The sequence below is a fragment of the Chamaea fasciata genome, unplaced genomic scaffold (assembly GCF_029207755.1).
Source record: "Chamaea fasciata isolate MVZ Bird 193981 ecotype frontalis unplaced genomic scaffold, bChaFas1.0.hap1 SCAF_12, whole genome shotgun sequence".
Taxonomy (NCBI): domain Eukaryota; kingdom Metazoa; phylum Chordata; class Aves; order Passeriformes; family Sylviidae; genus Chamaea; species Chamaea fasciata.
The window spans coordinates 4,912,062-4,936,428 of NW_027094097.1; the positions used below are offsets into that span (position 1 = coordinate 4,912,062).

The 24,367-nt window shown below is 39.7% G+C and overlaps 1 protein-coding gene across 1 annotated transcript in view; it reads left to right on the forward strand.

Annotated features, from left to right (window-relative positions):
- Positions 1 to 13,054, forward strand: part of NKD1 (NKD inhibitor of WNT signaling pathway 1) — a 108,038-nt gene extending 94,984 nt beyond the window's left edge. The window contains exons 7-10 of the mRNA XM_066194346.1: positions 5,707 to 5,854; positions 6,881 to 6,965; positions 10,719 to 10,849; positions 11,605 to 13,054. Of these exons, the coding sequence (XP_066050443.1) occupies positions 5,707 to 5,854; positions 6,881 to 6,965; positions 10,719 to 10,849; positions 11,605 to 12,179 (939 nt within the window). The 3' untranslated portion in view covers positions 12,180 to 13,054. The remainder of the gene's footprint in view (positions 1 to 5,706; positions 5,855 to 6,880; positions 6,966 to 10,718; positions 10,850 to 11,604) is intronic.
- Positions 13,055 to 24,367: the final 11,313 nt, after the last annotated feature.

The following is a 24,367-nucleotide window of genomic DNA, read 5'->3' on the forward strand; positions in this document are numbered from 1 at the left end:
TTTCCAAGGGAATCCACAGTGTTAAGTTTGTAAGACACACATAGGTGGGGGGCAGTTTTATTGATGGACTGAATGGGCTTTTTTCATTCAAATGTTTAAAATTTGTAAATAAGGTGTGTGTTTAGCTGATACAACTTCCGTTGGGTTCTACAGAATAACAGATCGCTGCCAGAGCATTCACATTCCCCTTTAGTGAAATTTCTTGTAGATCTACCAATGTCTTCAGAACTTAATGCTGCTTTGATTTCCTCCTAGAGCTTGTATGATTTATTCTGTAGTCCTTATAATTAGAAATTCACATCTAGTCATGCTTCCTGAAGAGATGCACCCATTATGAAAGCATAATTATTGGGATGGCAAATTATAAATTAACATTACTGTGTGTTATTAAACTTATGCTTTTTCTGTCATAAAGATGGCCGGTTCTCAGTCCTTTTTGGTTTAGTGAGAGATAACTTTTCCTGCTCTAATATGTATATTACAAAACTTGGCTAATAGCACTTCCCTTCATTCCATAAGCCATAAGAGGACAATTCATTATGTACAGCATGCCTTTTCAGAACTGACAGCTGCGCTGTAATTATCTTCACACGAATATTTGTAATCGGACTTGAAACTTGGATAATTGAACTAATGTGTTTTGATCCATGAGGTTTTATATTGAGCTCTCTGAATGTAATTATACTTCATAAACACTAGCTTCTTTTTTTTTTTTTTTTGCCTTTTTTTTTTTTGCCTTTTTTTAATCAGTTCTTCCTTGTAAAATTGAGTTTCTTTCGTGAACTGCTGGGCAGGAATAAGCACACAAGAAAGTTGCTTGTCAGGAAAGAAAGAAAAAAAAGAAATTTCTTCTAGAGCAGCTTTTGAGCAGATAGCAAGTGAAGTTCCTTTTGCATTCCAAATAAGAATGATTCAAAAATGTATGTGATCAAACAGAGCTGATGTTGCAATAAAACCATCCTGCTGTATGTAGAAATCAGACTACAAACAAAGTACAAATGAGACATTTGTATTTATCTTTTTCCAAGGGAAAGGTAATGAACGGGTATTGATGTTTTTCTTCATGCATTTTTAATGCTAAAAATGTTCTTTGTATCTTACATTAAATGCCCATTTTTTCCTCTTATGTTTCCTTTGTGACTTGCTCTTTCCCTTTTTAGATTTTTTTACTCCTGTGCTCTGAAGAATAAAAAGGTTTGAGGTTACATCTGCATTCAGAATTCAGCACTGAGTCATTGGCTTGGGGAAGGATATTGGCTTTTTTGGGGCAACCATTTATCAGCCTGACCCTTGTCTTGAAATCTGTTGGTTTTCACTGTGTTTGTACTAACTCAGGATTTAGAAAGAACAGTGAAACCAGTGGATAGAGGAGCAGTGTCTGTCTGTATCTGTGGCCATCATTTCAGTCATTAGAAATGGTGGCTTCATGTCAGACAGAGATATTAAGAGAAAATAAAATTTTCTCTCCTGGTTTTAAGAGGAGTCAAAGAATTCTCTCTCAGGCAAGCTATAAGACTCAAACTGAGTATTTCTGTTTTATTAAACTCTTTGGGTTTGGGGGTGTTCTGTGGTTTGGTTTTGTTTTGTTTTGTTTTTCTGAGGGGAGGCTGGTAGTGTAGGATTTTTGGGGGGGGGTTGTTTGTTGGTTGGCTTTTTTTGGGTACAAATATCTAATTCTGTTAAATTAATTCTAATGGAAAAACCTATTAGTGTCTTCTACAAAAATCTCTAATTTACTAACTAGTCTTATGATGATAAACTATGCTAGTATGAGAAAAATAAGGTCATTCCTGTACCACTAGTATTTCTTTAAAATACAAAATAATACCTGGAATAGGAACTTTCTCAGTCTCACATGTGTTCTGTAAGGAATGAGGAATACTTCAGTGCTCTCATTATTTTTGGGCAATCTATTAAATTTTCTCTACTTAATATACTTTGTTGCACTGGCTGCTTGATAAAAAAGGACAGGGTTTTCACCCTGGAAAAACCAACCGTGGTGTTCAATAAGCAAAAGACAAATGAATCTGGGTATGGCCGTTTGGATACTGCTCAGTGAGCATTTGTTTTCCTCTCCGTGGAAAAATATCGTAGTTTCAGTTTTTGTACTTGATTAAGAGATCCCAGCAGAAATTCTGCATACCAGAAGCCCTTCAGAAGTTAGAGTCATGCAGCATACTTCCCCTCTAAGTATAATCCATTTGCTATAAAGGAAGGAAATATTTTTGTTCATTCTTGTGTCTCTTTACCCATTTAATATAGTAGTCTAAAAATACACTTTTTGTGGGGAAAGGGCCAAGCAGTTTAAAGCAAAACAGTTGCAAAATCCTATGATTCGTAAAACTCATAATTCAACATGCATAAAAGTTCAGTTCTTTGGTAGGTGGGCTCTGAGTCATGCTGGTTTATGTATCAGAAAAGAGGAACATTTAATTAGGTTTTATTCTTGATCTAAATGTTTTTGATGCTAAATTTTTGAGGATGGTGAAATGCAGAAGCTGGTGTGTAGAAGGTAAAGCTGTCTCAATGGATTTAGGCAGTTTTTAACAAATTTAAGTACAGATATCATTCAGCTTTCAAGGGAAATAAGTCTGCTGGTAACTGGGAGATGGAAATACTTTTGGGGGTAAAAATACATGTAACTATAAAATACAGAGTGTGTAACATCTTAACGGTCAATTGCAACCCATTTGACAAGAAGCCGTTACCATATTAGCTGCCAAAACAGGGCTGTGAGAAAGCAGTTTTAGTCACAGTTCAGATTTTATTGACAAAGACCATTCCCAGTAGATCAGAGCCTCAGAAATTCATATCTTATAATTGTGAAGCAAGAGGAGGCTCAAGCTGCCTTGTAGCTGGTACCTGCTCAGCCAGGACCGTGGTACATGAGACAGAATGACCCAGGCAGCCTTGTTTGACCAAATCAGGGCTGTCAATTTGTTGAAATTCTCATCCCCAAAGTAGGATCACAAGTAAATGAATCCTGTAATAAACCAGGGTTGTTGTCAGTATTTTAAAGATCAGCATAAGCACGAAGTGGTTGCTCATGGCTATCCCTAACCTCGATCTTGGGACACATCCAGTGTGACACCCACGTTCCTGCAGTGCCAGGATGCAGAGCAGTTCAGAGCTCCGTGGAGGGAGCTGCATGTTAAACCTGTTACAAGATGCAAAGGCAGCAGTGTGTAAGTTCACTAAGGTGTTGAGTCCACTTTGCAGCCTTTCCACAGCCTGGACATTAATTTGGGTTAATTTGGGCCTGTTTGGCTGAGACATGTAACTTGTCCTGATGTGATACGTGTGTGCACATACTTGTGACTTGCCAAGAATGTGTCTCACAAAGGCCACATTTGGCCTTCCCTGACAGCCTTTGGGAGTACTTTTTAAACTGCTGAGTCAAGCAGCATGTTGAGAAAGACCCTCACAGAACACAAGGGGCAGATTGTTAGCCAGTTAGCAAGTTAGACCTCAACCCTGAAAAAAATTATGTAAAAGGACAGTGGGGGATTTTTGTCTCTGGTTATTGAAGCTAAAATAGGCTTGATGTACAAACATCTGGCTTTACAAATATCTGGCATAGCTGAGAAAAGGAAGAAGGGCAGATTATTGTGAATGAAAGGGTTGATAATAACCTCTTGATAGCAGCCTTGTGTGGAAAGATGACATGTTGGCTAACCAACACTTGTCCAGGAATGTATGGGAAAAGCCCCACTCACCCACGTGCTGAGTGTATGGAGCTCAGTTAAGAATAAATACTGTGCTTAAGTATTTTGCTGAAGGAGGAGGTTTATCAAAGTGTAGGATTACAGCACAGTGCTCCTAGAACATGACTTCTGGAGGATGTATAAAACAACAGATATGGCTTGTTTGTCTGCTTATGTGCTTGCCTGGGTTTTTCCTCTTAGATGATACAAAAATCCAGCCCTTCAAGCTGGCTGTTGGATGTGGCTCTGTCTGGACACGTTTAGAGGTCTGGCTAGGTTTCAAATTAGGGTGGAAGTGTGAGAAGGGCGATGTGTTAAAGAGCTGTGAGGTGTGCAACAGATTGACACAGAGCATTCGGTCCCACACTCAGGCTAAGACAGTGATTGTCAGGAGCATGGAAAGCAGCTACTGACATGTAGTAACATGTAAAAAATGTGTAGTAACAGCCCATATAGACTCTTGGAGCAGTGAGAGAAAAAATATCAGTGGAAAAATAAATGAGACACTGCAAATTCTGCTCTTTTTTAATGAATATATTGTCTTTAACCTACAAGTCTGGAGAAATTCCCCCGAGTGCAGAGTTAGAGAGGTTACGTGTTAAGACAAAGTCAGGACCCCCTAGGATTTAGTTATTCATTCTTTCTATTGAGCTGGAAAATCATCTGCTGTAATATCATTGGTCCTGGCCATAAGGTCAGTATTTCCATAAACTCAGTGTGAGCAGTATTTCTGTGTCATCTTTAAAGCTGGTTCCGTAATGAGGACTGCCTGGTATATTGATTGCTAAAGTGGTGGGGGACTCCATTAGGGCATATTAAACTTTGAGCTCCCCATGTTACAGGTGTCACTCCTGAGCAAAGGAAAATTGAATTTGAATTTTAATAGACCTGACTGTTAATCCTAAGAACTGGTTACACTTAACAAAAGATGATTTAGGTACTTCCTTTGTGCTTGCAGGCATCTGGAAAGAGCTTAGGTAGTAGGATAGATCAAGGAAAAGAAAGACCAGCATGGAGAAGTTCTCAGATTTGCATTCAATGGGCTCTTTATAGCCTGCCATGATCAGAATGCTTTATCAGAATGCTTTGGCCTTAGGTTGGTGTCCAAGACCAGTTTGGGTAAAATCCCTTTGAGGAAAATCAGTGAGCCAAGAGATCCCCTTTTCATCCTGGCAATTTCAGGTAGTACCCTGTTTGAGCCTGGCTGGATTAAATCAACCTGAGACCTTTGAGCATCACCAGCTACTAAACAGTTTTTCTCCTGTTTGAAACCATTGGCTTGTTAAAATTGGCTGGTGTTCTTTCCAGTATAGCCAGACGTGTATGCCTCTGTTCTCATCCCATTGCCTTCAAAGAGATCTGTGGAGAAGGTTCTGTAATAGGCCTGACTGGATAATATTTGCAGTTCAAAATGTGTTTTTAAAACTGGTTGAATTTTGCAAAATAAGCTAACCCCAGAACACAGATGGTAGGACGACATTCAGACAGACATAATTTATTTCCAAACCTGAAGTTTACAATTCTGCCACTTTTCTTACTGATTTTCGTCTAGATAATCAACCATTTAACTATGCCAAGAAAGAAAAAAAAAAAAAAAAAAGAAAACAACAACAACAAAAAAAAAAACCAAAAAAACCCCCAAACCAAAACAAAACACCACAACAAAACTAAAAAAGTAGGAAAACTGTAAGAATGATTATCCCTGGGTTCTGTGTAAATCAAAGAAAAGAAAAGGCAGAACACCATTTTGCTGATTCAGAGCTTTGGAAACCTACATATCTTGTGCCATTGTTATTGTTTTGATCTGCCTTGCCCCAGTTAATAAACCCATTTGGTGAAGATTGTAATGCTTTGTGCAAGTTTAAGTCTTCTATATTCAGTGACTTCTGAGGATACTTCAGCATTTAGTAGTGCCAAATCGAAAACAGCTGTAACCATCAAATTGTAGGTTTCATGCCATTTTCACAATACTGTGTTCTTTTGTGTTTCAATCCAACTCCAGGACATTACCAGCTTGCTTCATACCATCTATGAGGTAGTTGATGCATCAGTAAACCATTCTCCTAGTTCCAGCAAAACTCTGCGAGTGAAACTTACTGTGGCACCAGATGGCAGCCAGAAGAAAAAGAGTATCTTGTTAAATCATACTGGTAAGGGTGTGCAATCAGCCAGTGGAAAAAATACAAAAAACTTCCAGAGTCCCTTGAAAATCCATCTCTGTATTTTGTTAATACAAATACATATATACTTAAAGGCAAATAATGATGTGGGTATTTTAAACCCCATGGTCCTGCTTTATGATCTTGACTGTGAAATTACCTGCCCTCCTTTCAGTGTCTCATCAGCAAGTCCCCCTTCGGATGGATTGCTTCTTTTGGAAGCAGCAGTAACCCACATGTAGCGTAATTGTCTTTGTGCACTCGGGGACAGATCTGAGGCCTTCTTGACTTGCACCACTCTATTTCTGGTGATACTGCAGCATTTGTTTGGTGTGGAAGCAGGTGTAGGGGTATAAAATGTTTCTTGCCAGTGCATAGCTACCAGTGCTGCTGGGTAAAAATAAACAATTAGATATAAGTAAACTTAAAGAATCTGTGCATAAAATTGGCACGTTTCCTGTGCTGGCAGAGTCTGCCATTATAAAAATGTTTGTATCCTGATGGCTTGTCCACCTTATGTTCACTGTAATAATAATTGAATCAACATAATCACTTCAGTAGGTAGAGTAGTACTAAATTGATATACCTAAAAGTATTTAAAATAATGCTTCAGTAGAAAATGTAGGCATCAGATCTAAAAGGAGAGCCTGGTCACCTCAATTTTAATAAAACAATCACTCTCTCAAGAGCAGGCACAAGCAAATCCTCACTGCAGGGGAGTTATGTGATGACTTAGTACAGCACTGAATTGCCCACACTGAGCCTGTCAGTGACTATGGCTCCACATGGGCTGGCACGTGGAGGACAGGTAAACCTCACCCTGACTGATACCCTGCAGTCGAGGCTACATCTGAATAAAATCTGTGTTGTGGGCAAAAGCGAGACAGAGAAGGTTACATGAAGTGATATATCACACCCTGATCTACTGACATGAGCAGTTGTATTTGCAATGTAGAATGTTGGTTGTGCTGATCTGCAAGGACAGCTATGTGACAATAATACACTTTCTCTTGGCAGATTTGCAGAGTGCCAGGCACAGAGCTGAAAACAAAGCTAATGAAGAAGCAAGAAGCTCAGAGAAGAAGCAGAGGGCTTCCCTCAGGTAAGGGGAATGAACCCTGGCTCCTGACAGGCACTGGGTACCTCTGAGGAAACCTTAACCATTGATTTCTTGCTTGCTTGTTTTATTTTTAAAAATTATTTCAAAAATAGAAGAATTACAGCAGTTTTCATTGTGGACGTAAAACCAGATTCCATAGCTGGATACTTATACCAAAACAAAACAAACAAAAAAGAAAAAAAATCCTGAAATTTTATTTATCTGTGAGCCCTTTTGAGGATCTGCATTGTCTTTTTAGATGCCATCTGCAAATAAGTGAGGTTCATAGCACAGCTTTTTGGTTAAAAGTATCCTAAAACCTTTTCCTCTCCTTTGCAGCCATTTCCTGCCTTTCTCTGTCCTCCTTCCAGCCCATCTTTTTCACTCATTAACTCAAATACTGCCAAGCTTTTCGTGGGCTAACTTGGTTACCAGCTCATAATCCAACCAGAGTGCTAATAGGTCACCTTGGTGTATATTTGATATATTTTAGGATTTTATGTTTCTGAACAGATACAGCTCGTAAGGCAAAGGGAAGTGTTTGCTGAAATTTTACAGTAATGACATTGACTCATTAGTTATGTTTGTTTCTTCAGCTGCAAATTTAAAAAAGAAAAAAAAAACCCAAACTTTTGGCTTTCCTTAGATTTAGAGATTTTTCTCTGGATACATAACAAATTTATCAGGAAAAGAAGCATTCAGTCTTATTAAAACTGACAAGAGAACAGTACCTCCCTTTTTTGGATGGAGTAAAAATGCTAGTGAGTTATCCCAGTCAGCAAATCCCAGTACAATCAAATTTCAGATTAAAAGAAGAATAAAATTACTATTAATCTTGTGTCAGCAACTCTGCACAAAATCTTCTATGAACTGAAGAATACTCTGTGGTTTTACTTGCTGGCCTGGATGTCGTGTGCAGATTCCCTCTGCCCATTAGCAAAATTTTGCCCTGTGTGAATTCGAAAGGCAGGTTTTGTTTGATAATCTTGTGCAAAAATCCCCTTTCAGTTTGAAGTCCCCCTCTTATCCACCTTAAAGTCCTGGTTCTGCAAATGTGGTGTTTTTATGAACAGCAGGCACTTCCAATTCAATCCACAGTCATGGAAGAATCAAACATTGGGACAAAATGTTTGTCCTTGTCATTCCTTTGGTGAGAGGCTTCATCCACAGAACAAATCTGTGTCTTGAGCTGAAGAGATCAATGGCCAGCATCCGCCAGTTTTTGTTGCATCCCACTAAATGTAGACAGGTTGAAGAGTGTTCTGTTCACACTGTGTGTGTGTCAAGGGTGTGTTTGTGCACTCTGGCCGAGTTGACAACCCTCAGGAAAGCTGCTGAGGCTCAGATCAGAATCTCACAATATTAATGCAGTTGTTTCCCCTTTGAAATCAGCAATGAGAACTTGTGAGAAGTGCTCACATTTCACATGTTCAGTCACTTAGGAATTCTAGGCAAGATATGATTAATATTCAAGATAAAATGGATAGAAATGTTTTTATCCTGAAGGTTGGGAGATAGATGGGTCGGATTTTTCATTTGCTGGAAGCTACAGGCAGGAGTTTTCACCTGTGGGTCTAATATGAGTATCAAGATAAGTAGCTAGATTCTTGGCTAGATAGTCTGGTTCTCACTGGCTGACTTAAACTCTGTGTTCTCAGTGAGTGAGGCTTTCAGGGGATGTCCCTGAATTTTCTGCCCTGTGCTCTGTCACTGCTCTATTCCCCTTTCCTGCTATATTGTTGCGTGCTTTTTGCCATCAGGATGACGCATCAGCGTGGGAATTTTGGAAAGGACTTGCATACACTTCACAAACACTTCAGCAGCTGCCATTTTTTATTAAAACCAAAAGCAAACCAAGCCCAAACCCAGTAACAACACCATGTTTTTACACAGTCCTCGAGGCACGGCTGATGCCTGCCCAAGCCTTCCCATGTGTTTGCAGGACAGCACTGTGGGCCTGGATGCCAGACACTTCAGTTCTCAGAAGTGCTTGGAGCTCCCTTTGACAGTGGAGCACATCTCTCATCAGTGTACAATTGCTTCACTCTGTGTATTTGCATGAATATTGTTGAACGTCATCTTGCATGTAAGAAAGTTATTAGAATGTAGGGCTGTGGCAGCACTTTTTTCTTCTCTGTCTTGATGAGAGATGGAATTTATTGCAGTAACAAAATAACAGGTTCCCTGTTAACTTCCTTTCCAACAGACAGTGCTGTATATAGTGTTGCCTAATTGTGTTGGATCAAACTCAATGATGTTTTTTCTGGGTTAACTGTGCATTGTCTTCGGCACATGTGTGCCAGTCCCAATGGTTTCTGTAGGTGATTCATGCCTGGCAGCTGCAGTTAGGCGAGTTCTAGTCCCAGAGATCTTTTATGTTGCCATGCTAAAGTGTAACAACCTGTAAAGTTGTCTCTGAGATAGGAAAGGTACTGAGTTGGTTAGGTATCCAAAAGGTAGAGAATATCTGGACATTCTCTTTTTTTTGAGAGTACCCCATGTCACTTCTGGAGTTCAAAGCTGACTCAGAATCTTTAAACCCTACCTGCTTTCCAGGCAGAGTCTCCTCCATTCAGGAGACTCTACCTCTATCAAAGTAGAGCAAAAATGATCTTCCAGGTAGGTTAAGTCTTGTGAATTTATCAAAGAAACTGCAGACCTGAGTTTGACAGAGACTCGAGGGGCCTCAGTTCTGTAATGTCCCTGAACAGTACAAGCTAGACCAGGAAAGCCATTTGTGCCAAAGCTCAGGGGGATCAGCAGCCTCTGGAAACGTGGAAATGTGTTAATAGACTAAAAGCAGACTACTGGGCACCATACAGTACAGAGACCATATTTAGCAACTGCTGTAGGATACAAGGCCAAATTCTGGTGCTAGTTTGACATCAGTGCACTTGCACAGAGAAATAGTAGAGCCAATCTCATGGTCTTGGAGACTGAGCAGTCTGAATGACAAGCAGCAACTTAATCAAGAGTTTCCTGCTTATTCTGTTTGTTATATTGAAAATATTGTTCATATTTTCAGACTTCCCATTTAAATTGCTGAATTAAATTGTTTGGCATTATGGGCTACAATACTGTAAACTTCTGCCTGGTTTTTTTTCTGCCTCATAAATGAATGGTATTTCAGATATTCATTCTCAGGAAATAGTTCTGCTATAAATAAAATTGCAAAGCTGAGCAGGAAAAGGAGTTGGGATTCTAAAGCCAACGTCTGATCTGACCTTATTAATTATATTTTGGAAAGCAGCAGTTACCTCTGAGTGTCCTACCAACACCTTCACTTCCCAGGCTCTCTCTAGTTACCACACCTGTGCTGTTGCCTGTCTTTCTCAAGCAGGAGCACATGAACATTTATCTGGATTACCGCAGCACTTCCTCACAGCGGTGGGAATGGTCATGAATCAAACAGCAGATTTTCTTTGGCATGTCCAAATTGGAGAATCAGTTGAATGATTTGGCCCTAAGACAGAAAGTAATAAATGCCAGGAGAGGTTTTATTTGCTTTTGCACGTGTGATGCAATTTGAAAGCCTCCTTTGCTTTGCAACATCAGGGTTGATTTATATGAGGGGAAGGAACAGTCAGTTTAGGCCTATTGTCATAGCAGATCTGGTCATCCAGAATTTCAAGCGTTTGTTGTTTCTTTGTGAGCAGCTCCTGTCACTTCAAAGTGTCCATTAGTTGTTGGTTTGCAGATGGTGATAAGAACTTTAAAGAAGTTCTGCTGAATTGTAATTTTGCTTCCTGCTGACAGATATCACCAGAGTGAGAACAATCCAGAGCAAAGTGGGTGCTATCGTCACTGTGTTGATGAGAACATTGAAAGGAGAAACCACTATTTGGATCTTGCAGGAATAGAAAACTACACATCAAAGTTTGGGCCAGGTAATTTATGTTGTAACCTCATACTCTTTTCTTTCTCCAGTTGCATGTTCCATATCAGGGACAGTGAATTGTGAAGCTGTGTGATTTGTCTGTAGTGGCTCAGGGACAGGACTGTGAATACAGCAAGATAATTACTGGTGAAGGTGGTATCACAACAGAGTGGCTAATGTGCTGCAAGGCTGCTTTGATGTACTTGTTTGTGTAGCTAAACTTGGAGCTGAGCCTAGGAGAACAATCTTTACATCTAAATTAGTAAGTCTAGTCTACAGGTGAGGCAAGGATTGACTTTTGGATGTTGGAGCTTGTTCCCAAGATGAGACCAGCACATATTTTATACTCCCCACTGACCCAAAAATAGGAAAATGTGTGCTCATACCTGGAATTTTGGCTCTAGTCCACAAATCAAAGAGATTTGGATTTTCTTCATTACCCTGCCCTCTGCCAGGCTTTTACTATTCCCCTCACAGTTAATTTGATGACCAAGAGTTGGTAACATAAGGATTTTTATACACACACACACACACACACACACACACACACACACACACACATGTTCAGTGTTCTCTAGGTAGGTATTCATATTTGTGTATTATTTACTGGCCAGAATTATTAAATGTAATTAAACTAGACAGCTATAATTGCATTCACTTCCTTAGGAAAAATTTGTTCTGCCGATAATGCTATCCCTGCCAACTGCATGCTACTAATTAAAACTTTGAAATACTAGATGACTAACTCAGCTTGTTATTTCCTAGGATCTCCTCCAGCAGCTCAAAAACATGACCCACCAGGCAGAATTGTGAATCAAACTAGATCCCGTTCTCATGAGCCTGAGACCTTCCATGCTCACCATAGGAAATCTCAAGTGGTGGATCCAAACCACATCAATCTGGCTGAGAGTTCCTATGCCAAGATTGCAGAAATCCAACAGAGGCTCCGGAACCAGGACTCAAACAAGCACTTTGTGAGGTCTCCCAAAGCCCAGGGCAAAAACGTTGCCCCTGTGCACCCTGGAAGGGCAGTTAGAAATAAACCTTTTCAAGGGGTGCCCTTGCCCATGGCTTCCCCAAGTGCGCGGGTGGGCCAGAACCTCCCGTACCTTCCCTTGCAATCCCAACAGATCCACAAGAAGCATAAGCAGAGGGCAAAGGAGAATCACCAAATGTGCAAAACCTTCCAGTCTCCGGGGACAGTTGTGGAAAAGGAGCATGTGAGAGACCTGCCCACAGTCATTTTATATGAAGGCCAAGTGGGACAAATGATACAAAGACATGAGCACCACCACCACCACGAGCACCACCACCACTACCACCACTTCTACCAGACATAGAAGAGATCCCACCAACATCCTCCAAGAATCATCCCAAATGAAGGAAATGCGTTCTTGTGATACCAGAACTAAGGCATTAGTATGATTAATGTTATCATTACTCCATTAATATTCAGCTAGCATATATTTTAGAGGTTATATGGAACTCTTGAAACTCACCCTATTTATATGTTGTGGAACCGCATAGCTTACTCAAACACCTTGTGGATTTTTTTTTTTTTTTTTAAGTGGCTTGTAAAACAGCAAACAGCCATAGCTTTTTGAGCTGTGATTTAATACAGGTCGTCAAGGCACTTGTGTACAAGTACTACTTCCACTGTACTCGGAAAGATACTTCAAACACTCTTGCAGACATCGAGCTTTCCACTCTGCTGTACGTCGGCTGATCGCACACAAGCCTTTCATCAGGGGAGCAATGTTGGAAGGGTTGGACTCCAGAGATACTCAGATAATGGAAAATACAAACAGCTGCTACCTCTAGTATTATTCAGATTTTATTTTCTTTTTATTGATTGTAATGTGCTACAGGGGGGAATTTTAATATACTGTGTTCATGTAGCCTGTTTGTGTTCACATCCTTTCAAATCATCTTAATTGCAAGGAAATATTAGCTAAACTTGTCAACAGGGCTACATTTGTATGACTTACACTTTATTTTCTTGGAGATTCTTCTTTGACACAAGTACAGTCTGTTATATACTGTGTAGTATTTAAATATACTTCTTTTTTTTTGGGGGGGGGGGTTTCTCTTACTTATTCTCCACTCTGTTTGGGGTACCATTTGAAAAGAGGAGGATGTGAAACTGGGTTTTCCAAAGCATCACTAGACTTTAGTGCTTGGGCCATAAGTATCATTCATTGGGGTTTGAGAAGGAGAGGGGTTGATGGGGAGGGATGGGGGGTTGTTTTGTTTAAATCCACAGTTCTTTGTTTTGAGAAAGAATTGAGGAAAATATACTTTCTCACTTTAAATGTTGGCAAATATATATAAAATATAAATATAAATATATATATATAAATATGCACACTCTCAGGTACATTTTGTTGTGTTTTAGAAATCTGTGGTTTGAATATTGACATTATATTTGTTTTTTCCACAAACAGTAACTTTTTAGAAACATATGCCATGGCATTTTCTTGGTGCCTCCGATTTGAATTTCCCAAGCACCTATCAATTTGTGCTTCTCCCATTTTAGAGACGTGTATAAAAAACATAATTCACAATCTTTCTGGATTCTTCTACTTTTTCTATATCAAAGGGCTTCCATTCCATGAAGGAGAATCAGACCACACTCACAAGACCTTAAAGGCTGCTGAGAAATTTGAAGGTCAAAAGAAAATGGGAAAAGTGAAAAACAAAAAAAAAGGGTCAATACATTGAGTTTTGCTTTCTATGGAGCCCAGATTTAAAATAGATTCAGTTGGGTTTTGTACAGATCACCATTTTGCAGGTAGAAAGTGACTGGAAAACACCTACATTTCTTTAGGAACATTAAAGTAGAGAACTACATAAAGACATAATTGTTCTATAAATGTATTTGCTTTTGGTTTTAATTATTTTTAATGTTGTGGTATTTTGTCAATAGTATATATTGTAAAATGTAATTATCCAACGTTGTTATGAGCCCTTTATGATTAGGGTATTTTTTGTTTTCTGACTAGAGTTTGAATCAGTCCAAAATGGGGTATTACCTTACTGCTGACCAGTTTTAGAGGGATGTTGTCCTTTCTAAGAACACAGAGACATCACCTTGTAAAGAACAGTGGGAAGCCTTGCCTTCTTGTGGAATTGGAATATAATCACTGCTTCATGTAATTAGGTCCGTCTCTTGTCTCCCTGGATCAGCAGATGTTTAGACTTATTGTCCCCTTGAAAAAATCTGGTTTATTTTATTTTACTTTTTTTAGCTGTCAACAGCGTGTTCTGTAAAATCTAACAAAATGTTTTTAAAATGTGTTTGATCTGTGTGACAACTATACTGTTCTGTTTATTTTAAAATTCCTAAAGTCCAAAAATATTTATATGCAGAATTTTCTGTGTTGAAAATATGAAAAGGCCACGAATTTGGTTAGTTACCACTGAGTTGTTCTAGTCTAAGCCTTTTTTGCTGCTTGTGTATCATTCTTTTTCAATGTATATATAATTATGGACTGCAAAAAACAAAAAAAGGCATTTATATGTCTAGTAGAAGGAATAAGCTTATTTATATTATAGTGTTAAAAAAGTCTGATGTATTCAAGTGACTTACATTATACCGCATGCAAACACACAGTGTACATTCCATCTAAGAAGGGATGCCATGCTATTTGTTTTGAAGAAGTAATTAAAGCTGTCCTCTTTTCAGTAGAGCATATGCCAGAAAGACTGAGAGGTGGAAATTGTTCTTAGTTTGTTGTTTTTTTTTTTTTTTAATGCAGATGGTTGCTGAAAACCAGAAAGCATTCTGGAAAACTCGAATGCTTTCAGAATTGTGGGTTTTTCTAAGAAAGGCCAGCAAAGGGGTAAAACTGCTCCTTCACCCAAAGATATTTTGCTGGAAAAGAAAACAGCACCACTACCAAAATCCCATCTGACTGAGAAATGTGCAGTACTGGCTGTGCCTAGGGAACTCTGACATGACCATTTGTTACAGCCTGGCATTGATTTGTTTTGGTTGATTATATTTGGACATTCAAAAGACAAATTCTGCCTTGCTCAGAGTCTGTGAAACACAAATACATTTTAATAACATGGCATCCCCGTATGAAAACTTTACACCAGCCATGTATGAATATACAGTATCTAAATACTGTGTTGCAGTTGTGTTATGTGCATTATAAGTGTGAATAACATGTAGCACAGTTTCTTTTCACAGAACCTTAAATTTCCGTATCTTTTAAATATGTTTGCTTTTCAGTATTTTGTATAGTAAATATAGATGGTTTTGACTAAATGCTTTATTTATTTAACAGCAAAAACTGTGCCAAGAGAACCCCCTGTTAATTAAAGTTTTACTAGTTCAGAAAGTATATTTCTTTCTTCTTCTTGTGGATTTCAGGGGCCTATTGCAATTGCTGTCAGTGTTTGCAGATCCCACTGATGAAAGAGCTTGCATTAACATTTTTGGGAACAGGATCAGGAAATTACGTATGGACTGGGTATGCTTTGGTCTAATATTTAAAATATCAAGTTTCAAAGTCAAATTTCTTGTCCTCTGCTGTTGGACCTGTGTTGAGTAACTGATATTTCGTCTTGCTATTAATTCTGAAAACTTTTTCTTAAAAAAAAAAAAAAAAAGATACTGTTTTAAGTTGTTGAAAACCATAGCTGAATCAAAATTTGGGTTTAGTTTCTGGTTAAACAAAATATTTCCAAAGAAAAAATATCAGCTGAGTATATTGTTAATATTGAAAAGTAAAATGGAGTGGCATTAAGTAATTTCAGATGAAAACTCCAGACTTTTCACTTCCTTCTTGTGTTTTTACACAAGGCAATTCAGCAAAATGAAGTCAATCCTGATGTTTGCACTATTTGCTGAAAAAATTCAATGGAAAAATTTTGCTCATCTCTACCGACTGCAGTTCTGGGGAGGACAGTGTTTTGAAAAGGATTGCTAATGACTTTTGAAAAGGATTGCTAATGACTTCATAATTGCTCATGACCACAATGCAAATGAACCTAAGCTAAGGCTGTGAAGTAAAATCTCTGGCAGGACTGCCAGGTTCCCACTCGCTACAGGGTCCCTATAATTTCATTCCAGGAAGGTGGGTTTGAAGTCTACATAACGTGCAACCAGTAACTTCAGTATTTATTTTCTCCGCATCTTACTGCTGTTGGGTTTGCAAATAGTAAATGCAAGTTTTGCTGTAAGAGATCAAGCTGGTAAATTAATTAAAATTAGCAGCAAATACTCTTTACACTGATATCATTGGAGGACCTCAAGGCACTTCCAAATGTCTTTGAAACAGCCACAGGTCATTTAGTCATTGTTAGAGATGGTGACCCAGTTCTGCCCTGGGATGAGGAGGAACAGATTCTCCTGGCATTTTGGCAGACCAGCCCTAAATCTACGGCCAAGTGTATGACCTCTTTATGGTCTTTCTGCTGTAGTCATCGTGAGCATGGAGCAGCAATGTTTAGCTGGAGAAGGGCTCTAAAGGTGTGTGTGTTGTGTGTGTGTGTGTGAGTGCGTCCTCTGGCAGGAGTTACTGAGTGGAACAAAATGGATTCTGACAGAGGGGATTTCTTCTAAAGGGATGAGCACTGTGTGTGCTCATGGTCCACAAGTTGCCACATAAACACACAGCTCTGATGAATGCATACTGTTCTCCATATGTCATCGTGTACCTCAATTACTGAATGACAGATTTCATTTGTATTCCAATTAACAGGAAAGTTGGGCCCCTTTGGGCCTAGATTGTACTTGAGAAAAATTTATCATGCTTGGAAATTTGCAAAACCATTCACCATAATTTTAGCCTGGAGTACAGGCAAGAATGTTCATGTTTGGAAACATGTCAGCTAATCAAGTCTCACCTTTAATTACCTTGATGCAATTCATCAAGATCTGAAAATACATTTTCAAATATGACTTATTCATGGCTTTGCTGGGAACCAAGTCTTATTCAGCATCCTATTAATTATCAGACTTCTTTGTTGTTGTTGTTTTTTTTTAAATATACGAGCAGAAACATGTTTGAAAATCCATGAACTAAAAATTGAACTTAATGTGTTTTCTAAATAGCTTCTGAAAGAAGATTTGTTTCCTAATGCACTTAACAGCAAAACCAGCCTCTATTTATGACATAATAATGTATTTTGTTTGCATATTTGAACAGATGTTGAGTTGATTTGATTTAGAAGGGTCTGGTTTGGGTTTTTTTTGTTATCCTGTGCACATTTAAAATGTGCTTAAAATGGTCTGAAAGGAACAGGTAGAGAAAAACAAATTATATTGAAATTACTCAATATACGTTGAAATGCATCTTATTGAAACTTCCATTATAGTTATTAAATAATGAGGTTTTCAATGATGCTTTAATTTACTTTTATATTTCTATATATTTCTAGATAATTCAATCCTAAATGAGCTAAAATTATAGGAGTCACACAGATGAAGTCTTCTAATTTCTTTGTTTTAAACGAGCAGGATTTAAGGACAATTCAGGCAGATTACTGTGAGGGTTAGAGCTGTGAGGAAAGACTGGAAAGGGAAAGATGGAAGGATTTGAGAAGTGTAGGGATAGCACAGACATGTCCAACAGAGGGGCTGAGGGAGACACACCAAAGGCAGAAGAAGAGAATTGTTTGGAGCAATTTTTATTCATATTACTTTTATGAATCTCTTATGGTACAGTTTTTGCTCAGAAAATAGCAAGAGTAGTTTGTAGAATGCTTTTCACTGGGAAAACTTGAAAAACTTTCTGTGAGAGGTGAATCTCCAGCGTGCAGGGGGAGGCACAAGGCAGGAAAGTTGCAGATATGGGGCTATGGTAGAATAAGGAACGATCCATTTTCCTGAGTCCCTGTCCAAGCTGAGGGAAATGTTTTTGGAAGCAGAGGTGTTTCTACGGATATTTTGAATATTCCTTAGAATACATTTTGAATAGCGATACCAGCTCTTTTTCTCTTTGACTGCAAACACACAGAAGTTGGTCAAATGTTACCCAAAATTTCAGTATCTGTCCTGATTTTTCTAAACACTAAGCACTAACCATGCCTGTGAAATCTGCTGACACAAAAGATAATCTTTACACCACAAGGAATGACAATATGGGCCTGTTGGTTGTCTCATCAGGCCGGTGTTCTGGGGTCTGAGAGTCAAAAGTTTCGCATTTTTTTTTTTAGGAATGTTGAAGGAGCTTCATAAATTTGGCAATGGGCGAACATCAACAGTAGCAGGCATACTGGTGATAATGTGCATTGTGCTCTCCGGGTTTTGGGACATGTCTGTGAGGTGGGGTGTGTGTCTTCCTTTGAGTGCCTAGTCCATGGAGACAAAGCTGCCTCTAATCACTACCAGCTAAGGGATGTATGTACTCCTTCGGTGTTGTATTTTGTGGATGAAGATATGGGGTTCAGATCCTTCTGGTGCTGAGTGCTTGTTCTTGCATTTAATCCTTCCCATTCTGTTCTATTCACGAAGTATAGCGTGCTGAGGCTTTGTGAATTTTCTAATAAAACACTCGACAAACTGGGCCAAATTTGTTTTCAGCTTCATAAATGGAAGCAGAAGAGCCCCATGCATGTCTTGGAATTTGGACTTTACGAATGCAGTTTATTATGAGTCATCTTTTTTTTCTTGTACTAATTTCACATATTTGATAAGCTCTTTTTATGGTTTACAAGTTTAAAAAGACAAATAAAACATTGTAGATTAAAACGTTGGTTTGGAGCTTGTATTTTGTCTGCTCTCTGATGATCTGTGAACAGCCTTTTTTCTGTGGGCTTCAGCCTAAACCTACAGAGTGACTTTGGAGTGGGTGTTTATAGTTCTTTGCTTGCTTGTTCACAGGCTAAGGCTGTTGATAGATGAATAAAGTGCCACTTGAGGTTGTTAACAACCATGACTGGTAATGCTAGTTCTACTAAGATAAACAGTGAAACGCTATGGCAATTAGCATTAAGGTCTCACTTGGCCAGTGCTGATTTTCAAAGCCATAGATAGGGTGCTCTATAGATACCCGTGGCTGGGAGGTCTGGAGCTGCTCTCATCCCATGGCTGGGAGGTCTGGAGCTGTTCTCATCCCTGCTCCAAATGCTGGGGGGCTCCTCTGGTGTGTGCACACAGCATCTCTGCATACTCAATGTGCCAGTAGGAAGCAGGAGTACAAAAACTGTAATGTTTCAGTCCAAAGCAATTAACCCTCTCACCCTGCGAGGAGTGGAGGGGAGGAAAAGCTCAATTAAAGAGACTCGGAGTTTCCAGTAAGTGCAGAAGTATGAAGGGAAGCAATAAGGCAGCTCTGTGGGCCTCACATTCCTCCAGTCTCTTTACAGCCTTTTCAGGGAATATTTTTTACTTTTGATGTCCATAATCACAACTTGCTGTTTGAGTGTGCCATCTGCTAAGGCCACAACCCTCAATGGCTCTGAGCATGTGACTTCCAGAGATTTCACTGGAAATTTTGTGCAGCTTTACTGGATCAACAGAAGTACTCAATTTATACTCTCATGGTGTCAGGTTCCTGGGACACTCAGAGCTTGCACTGGTTAGGGACAGGTTTTCATTAGAACTTACCTGGTCTAATAAATGGATGCTAAAATAATTCAAAGATTACAATCTTACAAGCCTGAAACACTGAGTCCATTTAGGTGGTAACTATGAATTAAAGGAGAAAGTCATTGTGTTTTCAGGAGCAGGGCAGGACTTTGATTCCTTTCTCTGCTAAAATCATCACTGCAACTCCTTTTGCTATAATTGAATCAGGAATTCGGCACTCACAGGATATTATGTGTCTGCTGATCTTTCTAACAATAGTTAATGAAGTTTGTTTTACTTGGAGCCTGTGTTCCTTTGGATATTGCTTCTGTAGCCCACAACTGCAAAGGAAATCCACTGGACAGCAGTGAGCTCTTACTCATCTCCCCAAGGATGTGCAGGACGGAGGCACTCCAAAGGAATGGTCCAAAATTCCTTCTCTCTGGCACACAGGAGGATTGTTCACTACATCTGTGACACCAACAGAGAAAACTGGGGAGCCAAAACCATTGAGACAAGGAACTGTTCCCTGTCCCCAGAGGGGTGTCAGTGTCTCCACATCTGATCAGCCCCAGCTCTGGGTTTCTGTGGAGCCTCTGGCACATGTGACAAGCAGGTGCAGCAAGGCCTTGGATTCCAGAATACTCTTCCATCCCTTCAGTCACTTTAGAAAGATGTCACCATGAAAAGAACTTGAACGAGACAATTTTTTTCTGCTGTTGACTTTCTGTTGTGCCCTTTCATGGGTTTAAAAATCCACTTATCTGAAAGTGCGCAGTTACATTTTGTCCTTTTTCATCATTTAAATGCATCTTCTTGATCTGAAGAAATAAAAGCAATTTAAAAAATTAGAGATTTTGTTTTCATATGTGCTGCCAAGTCTGATACTGCAAAGTAACTGCTGAATTGGCACAAGCAGTTTGAGAGAGCCAGCAGATTTAGGAAGGGAGAAGATAAACCTTATTATGTTTCTTTGCCAAAGGAGAAAAGAAACGATATTGACTTAAATGTGGGAAATTTAAAAGGGGCCATATGTTCTCACTTTGTGCTTTGTTTCTAATAGATAGACAGAAATCTTTGAAGTGTGGATTGGCACAGTAGGGTGCATGCTTCTGTAGAGAAAAGATGCTAAATGGGGAGGATGTGAGGGGGCACATGAAACTCTATTAGCCATGCAACAGCAAAGAGAGAAAGGCAAATCCAATGATAATGTACATCTGTTTCAGGGAATTTATAAGCTTTGAACATTTTTTATGTGCAGATAAGTGGATCCTTTTCTTACCATAACTTAGAACTTCAAAGCAGATTGTGTGGATAATGCAAATTGCTGAAATATGAGATTTTCTTACAAAGAGGTTTCCAAAAAAGAAAAAAAAAAAGAATTAAGGCTAATTGATGCCACAGTCTTTTATGTACAGTGTAAAAACTCTACAAAAATTGATTTTTATGAACTAAGAAATTGATGAAAAAATATTGAAGTCTGCTGTTTGCATTCAGGGACTGTAGTTTGAAACCGAGTTTCTGTGAATTAAACATTTGTCTCTGATATCACTGCAGCAATACTGTAACATAAATTAAGATATGCAGCCAAGCTGTAATTGTATCAAAGTCTGGCATGTCGTAGGAATGTAAAACTCATGAGTGTGGCATGATGTGCTGCACCTGACATTACCGTCACTGTCAAGGTAGCCAAGCACGGATTTCTAGAATATGAGAAAAAAAAATTATTACGAGAGACAAAAACTAATGGGGGAGGCAGGGGGTGGAGGATACTGATATGGTTAAACCTCGGGAGTAGATGAATGTGTAACTTCTTAACTGCTCAGAAAAATTAGCTGCTCTCTGAGCTGGGAGGTTACAGCCAGGCTTGGGGATGCTGGCTGCATTCCAGCTGGGAGATATGAATGTGCCAGCTCAAAGGCCAAGGCTGTGACACCCTGTGCAAGAAGTGACATCAGCCACGGGATTTTGAAGACCTTCATTTATTAGATGTAGTGCGTAGGGGCATTCCCTGGGCAGACTCTGGCTATAAAGCCAGCTTTGTCCTCCTCCCTGTGCTGTAAATAGGGGTGCTGAGGCTTACCCTGATGCTGAACACAGAGGCAGCCAGGAGTGGGAGCTCACGCCTCATTCCTGAGTCTTCTCCCAATTTTGGCTCCATTGGCCAGCTGGGCATCTTCAGTAGATTTTTTTTCCCTGCAATTTAGTATGAATGGATCACCACAACCTCAGTCCTGAAGTGGGTTTTGGTTTGTTGTTTTTTTTTTTATTTCTATATCCTTGCACAATCTTGGTCACTGTCTGCCATAGCAGGCCATGGGGAAAGTGCCAGTTCTCAATATCCTGAAATAATCTATATCCATTCATACTTCATGTCCAGGGCTTGCTCTTCTGCCACAAATCCACCTCAGCTGAGGTGGGAAGCAGAACCAGCTCTGTCCCCTCACCTCATGCTGACAGTGACCCAAGAATGCTTCCCCCTCACCCCAGCAGGTAAGATTGCCCTGAGAATTGTTCGTTTTTTGGCTTTTCAGCATTTTGGCTCTGAAGGGTGGACCTATGATGGAATCAGCACTCTGAGACTGTGAGATTCCTCCCCATCACTGGCCATGTGGGAGAACTCCCATGCGGTTATGAAACAATTTACCTCATGATTTGGGCTAAAATGTTCTGTTTCAGGCAATCAGCAAGGGCTGGCAGAGGGCTACACTCGAGGCAATCCCACCTTTTCTCTTTCCAAGCATTCCCCAGCAGCAGGGAAAGGGCAGGAGGCAGCGATGCTGAAAAGAACAGCTGTATGCCATCAGACTCAAGATAGAAACATGAAGCATGTGGACTAATTAAGCTCCCAAGTGGCAGCGTACAGAGTGTACAGACCAGACAGAACAGTGCCTTCTGCTTGTTTTGATCAGCTCTGTTCCTCTCACTTTGATGGAATCACTGCTCCATTTGTCGCTGGCCGTGGCTCCCCCACGGCCCGGGCTCTGCCCTGGTGGCTGCCATCCCTTCTCCCAGGACAGGCTGTGCCTGCCCCTGGCAGCCCCTCAGCAGCACCAGTGTCAGGGGAAAAGCGTGAAAAATGCTCGGGACTTTTGAATTAAGTTTCTTGCGCTTTTTTTTTTTTAATTTTTTTTTTCCCAGTCAGATATAATATTAGACACTTTCACCCTAAATAGGATGAAGGGAGCATGCTCTGACCAGCTTAGCACAACAGGATGGACTTTAATTTTTTATTTTTCCTCCTCTGCTGTCTTTCAGTCATTTCTTTTTTTTTTTTTTCCTTCAGGGGGTCCAGCAGTCTTGGTTAGGTCTGTCAGCTTGCCTCCTAACTGGTTTGTAGCCCTGATGACTTTTGATGTAGACTGCATATGAGCCAGGATTCACCGCACCCCCCACACCCTCCTGCCCCCCTTTTTTCCTCAGAGTTCTGGGTGAAAAACCACCATAAGGATAGAAGAGAGAAATTAATCTGAAAACCATCTTCCATGTGGAAAATGAATTTGTGATGTTTCAAAGTCTCTTATGCTCCAACAGGAGGCAAACGGCACATTTTGGGGCAGTAATCCCAGGAGCTGCTTTAGCAAGTTCCAAGAAAGGCTTGGCTCAAGTGTGGTTTTGCAGCAGGTTATAAGTTGTAAAGCACGAGGAGCTGTGACAGGTTTGAATTGTTTGCTCGTTATGATGCTCAGTTAGAGACTGAAGGATGAAAATGCTCAGTGTGGAGAGATGCGCTTTTTTCTGAGTATAAGAGTCAGCTTTAAGTTTGGCTTGCTAAGCTGCTTCAACTCAAAGCATAGGACAGACTTTCTTTTACTCCAGTACAGCATTCAGTGAACTCTGGAATTTAAATTTAACTCTATTTTAATTCCAGACTTGATCTCTGAGCTGAAACCTTGAGTTTTCAGAAGGGTGTGTCATTGCTGACTACTTCCTGCCTGATCACCAGCAATCCAGTCATCATGAGATACACACACTTTCTTTTTTGTCACCTTTTTTCTAAGGTGTTCCTGATTTAATCTCTTAACAGCCCCAGTTTTCAGTCTTTGAAGTCTAAGTTCTCAACCCAAACTTTTTAAACTTCAACCCACTAGTAACTGACTCCTTGAGGGAACTAAGGATGAAGAAAGCTGCATCTTCATGCACAGAAGAGCTGGTGTCCTGTAGGCTGTCAGGCCCTGGAACACACAAACACATTGTTAAGGCTGCTGTGCTGTGGATGAATCAGAAAAAATCTTGCTATTTTTTTACAGTAAGACCCCAAATTGCTCATGCATTTTGTTAGACCCAGCTCAGTCCTTAAACATTTTCTTTGATACTGTAATACCTCAATTAGCAATAAGTGTCAGCTCTTATTTGCTGTATTGGCTATTTTCAAGAGATTGATTTTTTTTTTTTTTTCCCCTCTTCCTTGTTTGCTTATTACTGAAGGGGTTCAGATGTCTCAGTTCTACTTCTGAGCTTCTCAGGTAAGGAGATGAGTATGTAGATGATACTTTTAGATGGATGTGTGTAACAATTCAAAGTCCAATAGTATTTCTTAGGTCTTTAAAGGCAGGTGAAGTGGTTTTCTCCCAAAATTGTAGGGGAGCAATGGGGGAAAGATAAATGAGAATCTAACATTACTAACATCCTAGAGCTGAATGCCAGGTGAAAAATACAACATAGCCCTTGTTTTCTGGAAGATTTCACACAAGTCTTTGGGTCACTGCTGTGTAATGCTTGTTATCTGCCAGCGTGGAGGAAATGGACCAGTTTCCTTAACCGGAGTTTACAGCTACATGACATCAGTTTATTATGCCAGTAATTAACTGGTTTATTTATGAAATTTTCAGAGATCGTGATGCAGCATAAAAGCCCCAAATCTGTGCTATCAAATATTACCAAAATAGGCAATGCTAGCAGGTATTTCAGCAGAGCAATACAGTCCTGACAGCAGCCTGTGCTGCAGGTGTTTGAGGGATGGGACAAACTCCTGGGTGTTGAGGAGTTGTTTCCCAAGGCTTCTCA